General features: G+C 40.0%; 1 protein-coding gene across 3 annotated transcripts in view; it reads right to left on the minus strand.

The window, feature by feature from the left end:
* The window catches only part of CPB2 (carboxypeptidase B2), a 475,453-nt gene that overhangs the window by 360,924 nt on the left and 100,203 nt on the right, over window positions 1-14,326 (minus strand). For all 3 annotated transcript variants that reach the window (XM_044071578.1, XM_044071577.1, XM_044071579.1), the window contains exons 3-4: window positions 6,433-6,557; window positions 6,216-6,324 (exon numbers count right to left, since the gene is read on the minus strand). In XM_044071578.1, coding sequence (XP_043927513.1) covers window positions 6,216-6,324; window positions 6,433-6,557 — 234 coding nt within the window. The remainder of the gene's footprint in view (window positions 1-6,215; window positions 6,325-6,432; window positions 6,558-14,326) is intronic.

Below are 14,326 nucleotides of genomic sequence, written 5' to 3' on the forward strand. Positions count from 1 at the left end.
GTTGGGGGAGTTGTTTGCGGGGGTAGAAGGGCCGGGGTTGGGATGTATATCACTGGATAGGGTCAGGTTCCAGAAGGTGGGGGGAGTGCTTGTGGGAGATTTTTTGTTTGGCCTGTAGAATGTTCTTGATAGACTCTTATTAGTTTGGTTAAGGTTATATTTACAGCCTTGGTTGTAGGAGGGGTGATTTAGGGTGGAGAGGATTATAAGTTTTTTTCTAGGATTAAGTCTGTGCTGTAAAGAGATGATATGATTACTGAGTAGGTAGGGAGGGTGTGAGTATGACTAGCTATTGTAGGGGAGCTTAGGGGAGGTGGGATAGTCATGTGAAGAGCAGATAGTTTTAGAGGGAGAGTTATAGAGAGAGTATGATAAGGATGATATTGGTTAGGAGAGACATAGTTCTACAGTTTGTGGTAAGAGATGCAGTGAGAGAATTTTGCAGGGTATATAGATGGGGTTAAGATAAAAGGAAGATATGGGTAAGGGCAATAGTGCAGGAGGTGTGTTGTAAGTAAAGGTAGGGAGAAATATAGTATAGGGTTTTTTACAGGTAGAGGAGAAGGTGATAAGTAGAGACTTTACTAAGATTTAATAGTAGTGGTTATGAGTGGTAGTGGAGGTAGTGTTTTGCTAGGTGAGTTGGTGTGGTTAATGGGAGGATTGGCTGGGAGTTAGGAGAGGGAAAGGAGTGGAGTATGTTTTAGAAGTGTGGAACTGTAGCAGGGGATGGTTGGTTTAGTGTGTGTGAGGTGGTGGTGTGTGGTTGGATGCAGAAGTGGTAGGAGGGGCAAGGCTAGATATAAATGTAATTGATTAGGGGTGGGTGGGAATGGGGGTAGGGTAGAGGAGCAGAGAGAGCCTGAGCACAGCAAGGGCGAATGGAGCGAGGCCAGCCCAGCAGAAAAAATGTGGCACGAAGTTTGAAAAAAACAATCAGGTAAAGTAGTAGACTGTTAGAATGCAGGCGAGTAGCATAGTGCACCTCATTTTACCTTGTTTTGTGGTCAGCAGCCAGGTTTTCAGACTCTATTTAAACAATAGCTTTGTTTTTTAAAACATGACAGATTACAGGTAAGGAGCAGACATGCAGTATGTAGAGTCTGCCTTTTCTAGTTGGGGAATTGTGCGAGTGATGTGTGAGAGGATCCAATGTAGTTATTTCTCTTTTTCTTTTATTTTCTCAGGTATATGTGTTCTGAAGTTGTGCGCTTCAAGCGCGCTTCTTCTATGCTGCCATCTAGTGGCCTCACAAGGAAACTAAAGCTTGGTAAAGGCTAGATGCGGGTCAGATGGTAGGGGAAAGGGAAGGAATAAAAAGAAACACTAGAGGGCTAAAAGCAAGCTGGGGGACGAGGTCACAAGTGTGCAAGCCACTAACAATGAGAAATAAACATTAACATAGTATCAAGATACAAATTTAAGTCTTTTTAAGAAGACACCTACACTGTGTTTAATGAAACTGTCTCCGCTTGGAGTCCTGGTCTAGGGAGATCAGGCGGAGCAATAGGAGTTGGAGTCCACACAGTCTATGGATAAAAACAGATGGAGGGGCAGCTGCAAGTGTTAGACACACTGTGGTAATGACTGTATTTAATGAAATTGTCTCTGCTTGGAGTCCTGGTCTAGGGAGATCAGGTGGAGCAATAGGAGTTGGAGTCCACGTAGTCCGTGGATAAAAACAGATGGAGGGGCAGCTGCAAGTGTTAGACCCACTGTGGTAATGTGGGTCACACACTCTGCGGGGTCTGCACCAGAAGCTTGGGCTGGAGAGGGGATTGTAAGTAAGAGTAGAAATCTAAGGGATCATTTCATTAGGTTGCATGATTTTAAGATCAATCTTAAAGGAACTTTACCATTTAAGCCCAAGCCTTTATTGGCTTGTAGCAAAATAATCTACTGTACCTCATGCTGTTCAGTTAAATTTCTAAAATCACCCAATCTCATGCCTTCTTTTAAAAGTTCCATAACTATAAATGCAAAAGTATGCTGATCACCTTTCTCCATAATATGCTTTGGTAAAGCATTCCTATCATCCCGTCTACGAATTTCATTAATATGCTGTCTGATTTAATAAAACAAATCAGCGTGTACTACCAAAGGTAATAATAATACACCAAACTAAGTAAAACCAACATGGTGGTGAACCCAATAAGGCCCGTGGTAAAACAAACAAAAGTCTTTATAGTACATGATAAAGCACTTTAATAAATATCAACAATGGAAAAACAAAACAACTAGGAACCAGAGAGAAGCAACCAAACAGCAAAAGTACACTGGTGGAAACAGGTGCTCGACACAATTCTTTTAGCAACTGGAAGAAGGTAGTCCAAAAGAACAAAGTGAACCAAATGTGTTTATTAAGCACTTTTCGTTCCACCAAATGTCAGAACTTCTTCAGATAAAATAATTGTCAGAACAGTCATTTAAAAACCTTTAAAATTAGTCATGTGATTTTTCTTTACCAATAAAATCTGTTCCCCCAACATGTACACCATTAACCCTTGTGTAGCCAAAACATTTTAAATTATTTTAAAAATTACTTAGGTTTAACTACTCTAAACTAGTACAGTTACAATGTTGTTCTAGTATGTACAAAGAGATAATATTAAGTTTCACCTTTTGATCACAATGTAAGTTCATAAGTATATCAACTATTACCAGTATTTCTACATTTTACTATATATTGTGTCGTTAGTACCTTTATCTTGCTAAACTTTTCAACTTTAATGATGGAACAAAAAGTGCTTAATAAACATATTTGGTTCACTTTGTTCTTTTGGACTACCTCCTTCCAGTTGCTATTTGTTTGATTTGGAGTTGATTATTCATTTATTTTACAATTCTTTTAGTGTAAACCAAATTTATTAATACGCTATTCGTCCCGAAGACTTCATCAAAAACAAACAACCACATAATATTGCAGCCATATTTAAAGCAAATTTGTTAAACAACCACATAATATTGCAGCCATATTTAAAGCAAATTTGTTAAACAGTTAACCAATAGGAAAACACTAATGTTAACCCTTAATGCAGCAAACAAAATAAATGACAGATTTTCTGTACTTTAAGAAACATTTGATATTTACAGCTTCATTTAAACCAGGAGGAAGGTGAGCAGCCAACCGAATCTACCACTCACTTCCTTCCTTTCAACTTCATTCTTAAAATCACCTCCCCTTAAGTCCATATGTATCACGTCGGAAACAGAAAAAATAAATTTCTTAAAATTGGAACATTTTACAGAATGTTTGTACAGCACATTATTCTCATCATGTGTTGTAATAGCATATAGATGTTCCCTAATTCTAGTACCCAAACTTCTGGTAGTCATGCCAACATAAAATGCTGTGCATAATGTACATAAAGCAACATAAATAACCCCAGCACAGGAACAATCAAATCTACCTGGCACTTTTATAGTTCTATTACAATGTGATAAGTCTATGGAAGGACCTTCAGAAATAAACTTGCACATCCTGCAGTTCAAAGCTTTTCAGTACCAAAGACCTTATTAGTGCAAGGTGTTATAATTTTCGTCCCTGAAAATTCTAACAGTTGTTTAATGTTTCCATTTTTCTTTTCTACAAATTGGGGTCTATCCCCCACTACTTTTGCCAGTCCTCATGTCCTAGCAAAATTTTCCAATTGTTTTTGATAATATTTTTAATGGTCATAGAATCCACTGTCATGTCCAAGCAAAACCTTGAAGCAAAATGGGAGTTAAAAGATTCATCTCTTGCTTCATTGCTATTCTGTTTACTAGTGAAACCATGTATAATAATAGGTGAAAATGTATTGGTTCTAGCACTAATAATTTCATCCGCTGTATTATTAAGTAAGTCCAAGCTGTAACTGCTTTCCAAGAATAACTTCTTGATAAATTCTATTTCATTCAAAAAATCTTGGTCTTCACTGACCATCCTGGAGGCTCTAATGTATTGGCCATGTGGAATGTTCCTTTTAATGTACATAGGATGCCCACTTTTGATGTGGACATAGTTATTGCTAAAAGTTTATTTTCTGAGAATTCTTGAAATACATTTGGTACTATCTCACTCTAAATCTATGTTTAAAAAGTTCACATGAATACCAAAGTTTCCAGTTGTAAATTCTGTTTGATGCATTAAGGGTTAACACCAGTGTTTTTCTATTGGTTAACTGTTTAACAAATTTGGTTTAAATATGGCTGCAATATTATGTGTGTTTTTTGTTTCTGATGAAGTTTTCGGATGAATAGCGGACTAATAAATTTGGTTTACGCTAAAAGAATTGTGTCGAGCACCTGTTTCCACCAGTGTACTTTTACACTTTAATAAATATCTTTAATAACAAAATAATAAAAGAATGGTCAAGTGCTTTTGTCATTACATAGGTAAAACTACCAGAAGTTTTTGTAAATATATTTATGAACACCTGTACGCTATTAAGAATTGTGATGAGAATAATGCTCTTTACAAGCACAACAAAAACTTCTGTCAGGGCAATACTTATTTCTTTGGTATTTTGGAAAAAGTGAAAAAAGAAGTAAAGGGAGGGTTTTGGGAATATATGATGAGTAATTTTGATGTCCTTTGTCTTTAAGATGGAAATGTTTTTATTGTTTGATTGAGATCACATGATGGTTTTATTTTTCTATATAAAGGATGTGGTGTTATTATTGAATGGTTCTGAAGAAGTCTAATGACAAAAGCACTTGACCATTCTTTTATTATGCTCTCTGATTTGTTCTCTAAGGCAATGTTAATTTTCAGAAAGATCTTAAAATGTTGTGTAATGAGTTTCTTGAGAGAGGCTACAATATGAAGGAAGTTAATTCTATGGAATTAGATATGAATAGGCTAAGAACAGATAGAGCTAGACCGTACTTCTCAAAATCAGTGGAAAGTGATCAGGACGGATCTGCTGCTTCTTGGAATGATAGGAAAGTTTTCAGTCCCTTTGCACTATAATAGTGATATAGACAATATCTGTAAAAAATAGTGAAAAAGAACTAGTCAATTCTTCTTGCAGATAAAAAAAAATCAAACAATTGGTAGATGAGCAACCTTGTTTTTGTTTAAAAATAAAAAATCACTAAAGAGGATTCTTTGCTATGGCAACAATTTAGTCAGTGAATGATCATATGATCAGTTAGGCACCTTACCTTGTGGGTCATGTACGATATGTATGTACATTAACAAAAATAACAGTTTTGTTCATCACATTACTCAACAAAGAGATTTTTTTTCAGAGTTAAGGTACATTGCTCATCTAAGCATTTTGTTTATCTAGCACAGTGCAATCAGTGCTTATCATTCTACATAGGTAAGATGAACCATTTCCTTAGAAAACAAATCAGAGAGCATATTAATGGGATTCATAGATGGGATGATAGGAATGCTTTAGCAAAGCACATTATGGAGAAAGGTGATCCAAAGGTGATACTTTTACATTTATGGTTACAGAACTTTTAAAAGAAGGCATGAGAATGGACGATTTTAGAAATATAACAGCATGAGGTATGATGGATTATTAAGCTACAAGCCAATAAAGGATTGGGCTTAAATGGTAAAGTTCCTTTAAGTCCAATCTTAAAATCACGTGACATGAAATGATTAAGTGGCTGCATTATATCATTTTTGATTTGTCACTTTGTGTTGAGTGTTGTGGTTTGATACTTTGTATCATGTGATTTTTTTTAAAAAAAATTGTTGAGTGGATACTATTTAAAAGTCTTATTTTTTAACTCTTTTTATGGTCTGATGAAGCATCAGATATTGGCGTGAAAGTGTTTACCATTATTATAGTTAACCTGGTTTTCAGCCATGCCACTGTTCTTTCTGTTTCAATTATTGTGTTTTTTCACTGCAAAATCACTTATCTAATATGAGATGGTTTTTGTTTTTCTTTTAAACAGTAAATATGTTTTAAATGTCACTTTTTTCAGTATTTTTAATAGTGCATTAGTTTGATACCATTAATACAGCCTCTGTCTGCTGTTCTACTACCCTCCCCCAAATGAGTATCATAGAATAGCGCTTTAACACTCAGTTCCATATTCTTTGTATTTCATTCTCTTAGGTTGTCACCTCGTCCAAACTCTGCCATCCCATCATTCTAGTGCACCTTATAATGCAACACTACCTATGTTCCACTAGCAGACATTCAACATTAAGAAATGCTAGTTAACTTTTCAAACCAATAAATATGTATTTATGAAAACATTCTTACTTCGGATAGAGGATGATACTGCTCATAATATGAAACAGCATTGCGTGGGTCAGCTGTAAGGTTCACCATTTGCTTTTCTATAAGAGGCTGAGTGTTTTCTACCATTACTCTGGAAAATAAACAACAAGCATGTTATAGTTAGTACTAACCGACTGATATTTGTTACACTGACATCATTTCTGTTCAGTTTTCAAAAACATAATCTTGAAAATTATACCTGTATGTAATGTTGTTTTCAGTAAACTTCTGTTTAAGTTGTTGGACATCAGATGCAGTTACGTAAAGATGAGCATCTTTACTTTTTGCAATATGTTGTACTGAGTCTGGCTGCCATAGTACAAGCTAGAATAATAAAAAACAATAATTTAATCTGGTGATGATTCACATTGCCTGGTTTAGACAAAACGAAAGAGAAACTTGTCTTTAACATATTACTAAGTGGTTCCACATGGTAAATTAAGAATGAGTGTGTGTGTGTGTGTGTGTGTGTGTGTGTGTGTGTGTGTGTGTGTGTGTGTGTGTGTGTGTGTGTGTGTGTGTGTGTGTGTAGAGTAAGAAATGGCTTTGAATGAGTGGGTCACAAAACCAGGGGTACTTGCACTAAAGTAATGGTTGAACTAACATACTGCTAAGTATAGGTATGTAAACATGGCAGTGGACGGGAAGAACATACACACAAGTCTATGCATGGCCTGGGAGGTGGAATCCGAAATGATTTAAGGACTTGATGAGGAAAGCAGCAGGTAAACATCTTCACTGTTTTACTCTGTGTCACTTTGAAACACAGTATTTTTGTTTGTCAGCAAACCCTAATGTTGTGTTTCTGATATAATTTTCTTTTAATATTGCTTTTTTGAATTTCCCTTAATGTGTTTGCATGTGTGTGTTTGTGTTTGTGTATGTACACCCATGCACACACATACATGCACATATACATCACATACACACAGATGCATGTACACATCACACAGATGTACATGCACATCGTGTGCTCGCTCGCGTGCACACACACACACACACACACGCACACATACACACACATACACACACAGATGCAAGTACACATCACACAGATGCACATGCACATTGTGCTTGCACGTGCACACACACACACACACACACACACACACAAATTCATGTAGATATCACACAGATGTACATGCGCATCACACACACGCACAACACGCATGCACACAGATTCATACACACATCACACGGATCCACATGCACATACACACACACCACATGCACACACACACACACACACACACACACACACACACACACACACACACACACACACACACACACACACACACACACACATATCAGACACACAGATGCACATACACATCACATCACATGCATCTGTCTATTTATCTATCTGTCCATCCATCCATCCATCCATACATACATACATCCATATGTAGTAGAATCTTGGTACCTTATCATGTGACAAAAACAACACGGATTTCCCGTTGAAGAATTTAGCATTGAGCTTGAGGCCATGGCTTTGACGCCAGGCATCTGTCTCAGTGAGGCCCTTTTGTAGGATGTCCACATCGTTAGGAGTTTCGATTATGGCTCCTAGTTTGCAGTCATCAGTGAACTTTATTAGCCAAAGACCTTCTGTGTTAGCCTGTACTTCAGAGAAGTAGATACCAAACAGGAGAGGACCCAGGACTGAACCCTGTGGTACTCTACTTGTCACTGGTCTGAAGTTGGATTTGGAGTCTGCTGCTTTCACAGTGTGGGTTCTGTCAGTGAGCCAGTTGGCAACCCATCTTGTGACATAGGGATTATACCTAGTTTAGTTAGTTTATCTATAATTCCAGAGTGGGGGATGGTGTTGAAAGCCTTGGCAAGATCTAGATAGGCTGTGTGAACCACCTTACCCTTTCCTACGGCTTTGGTGACTGCTTCAAAGAAGTCTATCAGGTTTAGGAGACATGATCTGCCTTTTACAAACCCGAACTGGGTGGGATCCAGAGTTTGGAGATTACCAATGTCTTTGTTTATAAGTTCCATGATGATACATTCCATGGCCTTGCAGACCAGGCTCATCAGGCTAATGGGGCGGTAGTTCCTGAGGTCCATGGTGGCTCCTCCCTTGTGGAGTGGAATAATCGTTGCTGTGTGCCATTCAGCAGGCACAAAGCCTGAGGTAAGGCTATGATTGAAGATGGTGCTTAGGTGGGGTGTCAGTTTGTTCTGTAGTTCATGTAGAACACAGCCTGAGATGTTGTCTGGTCCCATGGATGCTGTGTTCTTGGCTTTGGAGAGTGTGGTTTTTACCTGTGCAGCTGTGATTACAGGAAGTTTGCATTATTCCAGTATAGAGATGGGCTCTTTAGGGGGTGAGAGGGTTGGTAAAGTTAGCACTGAACCTATCTGCCAGGATATTGGCAATATCAGTTGGGTCTGTATATTTAGTGCCATTGTGCTGTAACTCAAAGCAGATCTGAGTGTTGCCATTGAGATTCTTGACATAGCTATAGAATGCTTTGTGGTTGTCTTTAGAATCAGTGGCGATTTTGTTTTCGTAACTAGCTTTGGAGGATTTTATCAGGGATCGCAGCTTCATACTGAGGCTGACCAGGGAGGTCCTCCACTCGTAGGATTTTACTCTCTTTTGCAAGAGTTTCTTCCTTCTGTTGTACAGTTTGTTTATGGCAGGGGACCACCAGATTGGCTTTCTTTTTTTGGAGGATAGCGTCTTGGTTCTGTTTGGGATAGCATGATCCATGCACTCATGCAAGTGCTTATAAAGTGCAATTGTGTAGGATTCAGTAGCCGTAACTGTATTGTCCATCTGCATGGGTGTCATGAAGTTCACCACTTCTGTCTTAAGAAGTATGAAGTTGGCTTTGGAGAAATCTTTTACCATGGTTTCCTTAATGGGGGGTGGAGGCAGGATGTGGATATCTAGGGTAATTAGCTTATGGTCGGATCGGACCAATGAGGCATTGACTTCAGGTGTGGAAAACCGGTCACTCATATTGGTAATGACCAGATCTAGGATATTGTTGCCCCTGGTGGGGGTGTGGATAAGTTGATCCAGGGCATTGGAGTTTATGAATTCCAGAAAGCGTTGAGCGAAGGAGTTGGTACATGAGTAGTTTTCCCAGTTAATGGTGGGGTAGTTGAAATCGCCCATTATTAGGGTGTTTGGTTGAACCCTAATATTTTCCAGTACATCAAGAAAAGAGGAGTGGGAATCCTGGGTCATGGTGGGTGATCTGTAGCAAGCTACAATTTGGATTGCAGTTTGGCCCAGAGTTAGTTGCACTTGGATAACCTCAGCTGCATTAGGCTGAGCAACTAGCCTGGAGGTGTGGATATCCTTAATGAATATGGACACACCTCCGCCTTTGGTGTTCCGGTCCAGGTTACATGGCCGAAAAGTGTGGTATGAGTTATAGCCTGGTAGTGCAGGGGTGCTCTCTGGAGCCTTGAACCAGGTCTCAGTCACTGCACAGATATCGATGTTCTCCATTTTAAGGAGTGCCTCGAGTGAGTGCATTTTGAGATTTAGACTTCTAGCATTGAGTAGCATCATCCTCAGTTTTTGCTTGCCTGTTCCTGTTACGGTGGTGAATTTGTCATTTGAACCTTGCCTAAAAAAGGCACTATAGGGGCAGCAAGAACCTTAGCCAGTATCCGGAATCCCAGGGGTGACAGGTGCAGGCCATCTCTGGCAAAGCATCGTGATCTGTCGACCATGTCATCCCAGGCAGACAAATACTGTATCCCTTTAGAATGGCACTTGAAGCTTAGTCAGTTGTTGAAGTCAATCATTTTGTCCTTGTACTGTGACATAATTCTGGGTGATGGCAGAATGCTACTCAGGGCTAGGGTCATACCTGCCTGGGCTACAAGATCGGAGAGCTCTTCCATGTCTCTTTTCATGTAGTCCAGGAAGGTACATCTCTGGTCGTTCACACCAACATGGACAATAACAGAGTCATATTTGTACTTGTTGTGGAGTGACCTGAGTGCATGTGTTATGTGGCGGATCCTGGCACCCGACAGGCAGCTGACAGTAACCTTCTCCTTGTTTAGCCTGGTGAGTGGGACATCAGTGTGCCTGACTATAGAGTCACCTATGACTAGTGTGTTGGGTATGTTCTTTTGCCTTATTGGCTGTGGTTGAGTGGCACACTGAGTCTGCGAGCTATGTGTCATTTGGGTTGTGTTGGGGGGTGGAAGTTGCTTGCATTTCTGCTTTGGAGGTCTCTGTTGTTGAGCAGATTATTATTGAGAGCCTCCGCAAATGTTTTTGTGTTTCTACGTGTGGATTTTGGTGGTGTAGATTTAGTGAGACTATGTGATGAGTGTGGTGTGGTGCAAGTGTTTACCTTCTCCTCTTGACTGTCAAGTTCAGTCTTGAATGAAGAGAGCTTTACCTCCAGTTTGGCTAGATAAGTGCATCTGTTGGGTGGTAGGAGGAGAGGGTTGTCTGTGTACATGAGGCAATTTCTACATTGCCCCAAGATGCCCAGATTCATCAGATAGACAGGAGAGAACACTGGGAGCTGACCCTTGGACATGCCTGAATAAAAAAACTATTTTCCTCTAGATAAGTGAGGAAAGTGAGCACAAGAGCTGTTTTCTCTAAGCAAGTGAAGAAAGTAAGTACCAAAATTGTTTTCCTCTAGGTAATGAGGAAGGTTGAGTGCTGTAGTAATTAGTAGGTTATTTAGTTCTTACAAGTTCTGAACAAGTGCTGACCACGAATAAGCAAATTCAAGTGCTAAAAGTAAGAATTTGTATCTGGACTAAACTAGTTACAGGAAAGGGGGGAAACAAGTGCAAATGTGGGCTTTTAAATCAGAAAGTTGAGAGAGATAGAAAAACAGCCCAAACGGCCAATAACTACAATTTCTGGGCCAGAACCACTCCTTATGTGGTAGATAGGTTACCTAGTGCTTACCACTCCCACTGATAAGCTAGAAGGCTTCCCTCCAACACAGAAAGCTTGGGGGGGGGGGGGCTCAGAAGCTTACATACAGTCCTGGATACAGCAAATCTGAATCTGGACTACACTAGTTACAGGAAAGAGAACAGAAAAAACAAAACCACACCACGCTGTGAGCCTCCAGAGAAAACAGTCAAAGATATGGAGAAAAAACACTGGAATGCTCACCACAGCAGAACTTCCAAGCTAAAAGCTGGTATGAAATGCACAGACCACCGCTTCAAAAGTTAAAATCTCTTTATTAGAACACTGCAGGCACAAAAGGATAAGCGCTTTCGCGTGCTGTAACACACGCTTCTTCAGATCTTGTTTTCCAGACACCTCAGCAACTTTATTTTATCAACTTTTGTAAAGACACTGCTAATCTTAGCTTTCTTCTCAAAGTTACCCTGAAAATCTCCCTGCTCTTCTAATGCTTTCCCCTTAGCTAAGACACTTCTAATGAGCAGTCTAGTTACAGGAAAGGTTTTTTTTTTATATATACAAAAAAGTAGCTAAAACAGCAGTCAAAACAATTCAAATACAGTGCAAGCTAGCACACTTGAGTATGTAGCAATGTTAGACCAAACAGTTAAAAAAAAATGCAATTAAATTAAAAATGACTAAAAACAATGCAGAAGGAGTCTATTAGGTAGAATGACGTAAAGAGACGGGACTGGGGGGAGTGTCCCAGATCAAATCTGCAGTGGGGGCGGGCAACTGCAAAAACCTCCAAATTTAAACAGCACAGGAATAGAGAGGGTGGGTATGGGAAAACCAACACCTTCAGCAGAGAGGAGTGGCCTTAGGTCAACTGGTGCCCTAGGCAAAAGGGCTCCACGGCGCCCCCCACCACACCACCTGGTGCCCCCCATCCTGGTCTACCTACACCAAATAAATACTGGAAAAGTGCCCCTAATAGAGCAGCGCCCTAGGCGGCCGCCTAGTTGGCCTATGCCTAAGGCCGGCCATGTATACAGTGAAGCAAAAATAACAGTGCACAACTCTAACGTCAGCCAGCAATGATATAAAAGTAGTCAAACAACAATTACCAGTACACAACTCTGAAGTGCCAGAAAAATATCCTCAGCTCTGTATATCTCCAGATAGTTTGAAGAGCACTCTTTCAGGACACAGGAAGGCTCCAGCAATGATATGAGGACTGTTTTACTAAGAGAGTCTAATAGGCTGTGATCTTCATTATCTATTTATTTAACATTTGTTAACTGGGAAAGTCCAACTTGGAATGAAGCCAATGTTCAGTGGAGGCCCAGGGCGAAATGCTACAGATGCATGTCTTTGTAATGTGGGAGGAAACCAGAGCACCCGGAGGAAATCCACATGAACGCAGGGAGGACATGCAGACTCTGCACAGAAGGCAGAGATTAGATAAACTCTGCATAAAAAAGGCACAATGGAGGCAGCAAAGGCTTTGGAAAGCATGCTGAACCCCTTGAAAAGCTAGCAAGTGGGACTGCCAATCCTCTTTTCCCAGGGCAACATGAACTGGACCCTCCTGGAATAACATCAGCTACATAGTCAATTACTGAACCCATTTGTCTTTTCCTTGAATCTGTGCATCCTTCATGGTGAAGGGAGGATAACACTCAGAAACAGTCTTACCTTTGACTGAGGCTTGCATAGCAAACACCAGGTTGCTCTTCTGCACGTCCTTCAAGGTTTTTCAATGTGCCAAGTCATTTACTCTCACAAAGACTACTATAATGTTATAGTCATACTTGCTGGTGGAGAAGGTCTTGAGAGCCCTTGTATAGTATGCCTGGCAAACAATAGAATTACCAGATAGTTTATGTGTACTAGACATGGGAGGGGCTTGTCGCTGGTGACAGGTTGATGAGGGGGGGTATGCATTAGATGTAGCCAGTCCCACAAACACTTAGTCCACATTTACAGCCCAAAACTACATCGAACCACCTCCTTCAATCTAATTTTCCAATCCTAACAACTCTTTCAATGTCATCACTCAGCACTTAAGATCAGCATATCCTTAGCAACCTATAACTAAATAAAACTATCTTTCTCACGTCTTATCTGCTGTATTCCCACCTGCATGCATTATTCAACAAACAGGTATATATACACTTTGCTCTTATCACATCTGTTGCCTGCCACCTCATTCTTTTATGTGTATTACTTAGCTTTTGGTGACAGAAACAGCAACATCAGTTAGGTACTACAACTCACTCCTGAATTTACCACTTCAGATTATGTTATGCACTTAAACAGGTCTTAGTTGTAACAAAAACAGTCAAAAAACAGCTATCTCTAACTTCGGCTCTGGTTTTGGCTATTACCACAGGCACTGGAAGGATCAGGTAGGGGAGGATGGGACAGAGTAGTCAATTACAGCATTCCAATTCTCTGGAAGAGAATGAGGCAAATCATCTCATTGTATTAGTGAAACCTGCAGGAGTGCTAGTGGAAATCTAGCATGCTTACCCTGTACAGTAGTATGCTGCTTAGCTAGCTGGTTATGCATGTGCTAAAGATCAGTTATGAAGCAGAATGTAAACTGCAGAATAGGTAGCAATAGGCTGTGGTGGCTGGTCACTTCAAAACAAGGGGCGGTGCTGGAGAATTCAACTGAATGGGTGGAGCCAAATACAGTGGGGTGGGACTATATTACAGCAGATCAATAACCATTATATATGATCCAACAGATATGGTCATTCACTTTCATACACAGACTTCTTCAGTGCAAACCCTCTCATTATAGCCAGTTTACTGACTATATACAACTCAGATTTCTAGCTGTAAGCAACACTCCATGGATCTCTTGTTACCCACTAGTCTCCCCTGCACTCCCCCAATGCCATCCTCTGTTTTCCCCTCATCCTTACCCCACACCATCCTCACAGATTACTTTTGTCTTGCTTTTTCATACTTTGACTTACTTTTACTCCCCCCATGCTTTTAACAAATTGATAACACTTCCCTAAGAATAGACCAGTGGTAAGGGACTTGGGAAATCAGGTTGACAGTAACTTGAACGTTGATCACCATGTGCCCATGGTAGTCAGAAAATCCTTCTACATAGTGCAAATTTTAAGTAGGGGCATGGCATCCAGATCTAAGGAGATTATAGTCCCACTATACTCAGCCCTCATTAGACCAATATTGTAGTACAAAACAC

This window comes from Protopterus annectens, chromosome 5.part0 (genome assembly GCF_019279795.1).
Source record: "Protopterus annectens isolate FY-2018-M chromosome 5.part0, PAN1.0, whole genome shotgun sequence".
NCBI classification, from domain to species: Eukaryota; Metazoa; Chordata; order Ceratodontiformes; family Protopteridae; genus Protopterus; species Protopterus annectens.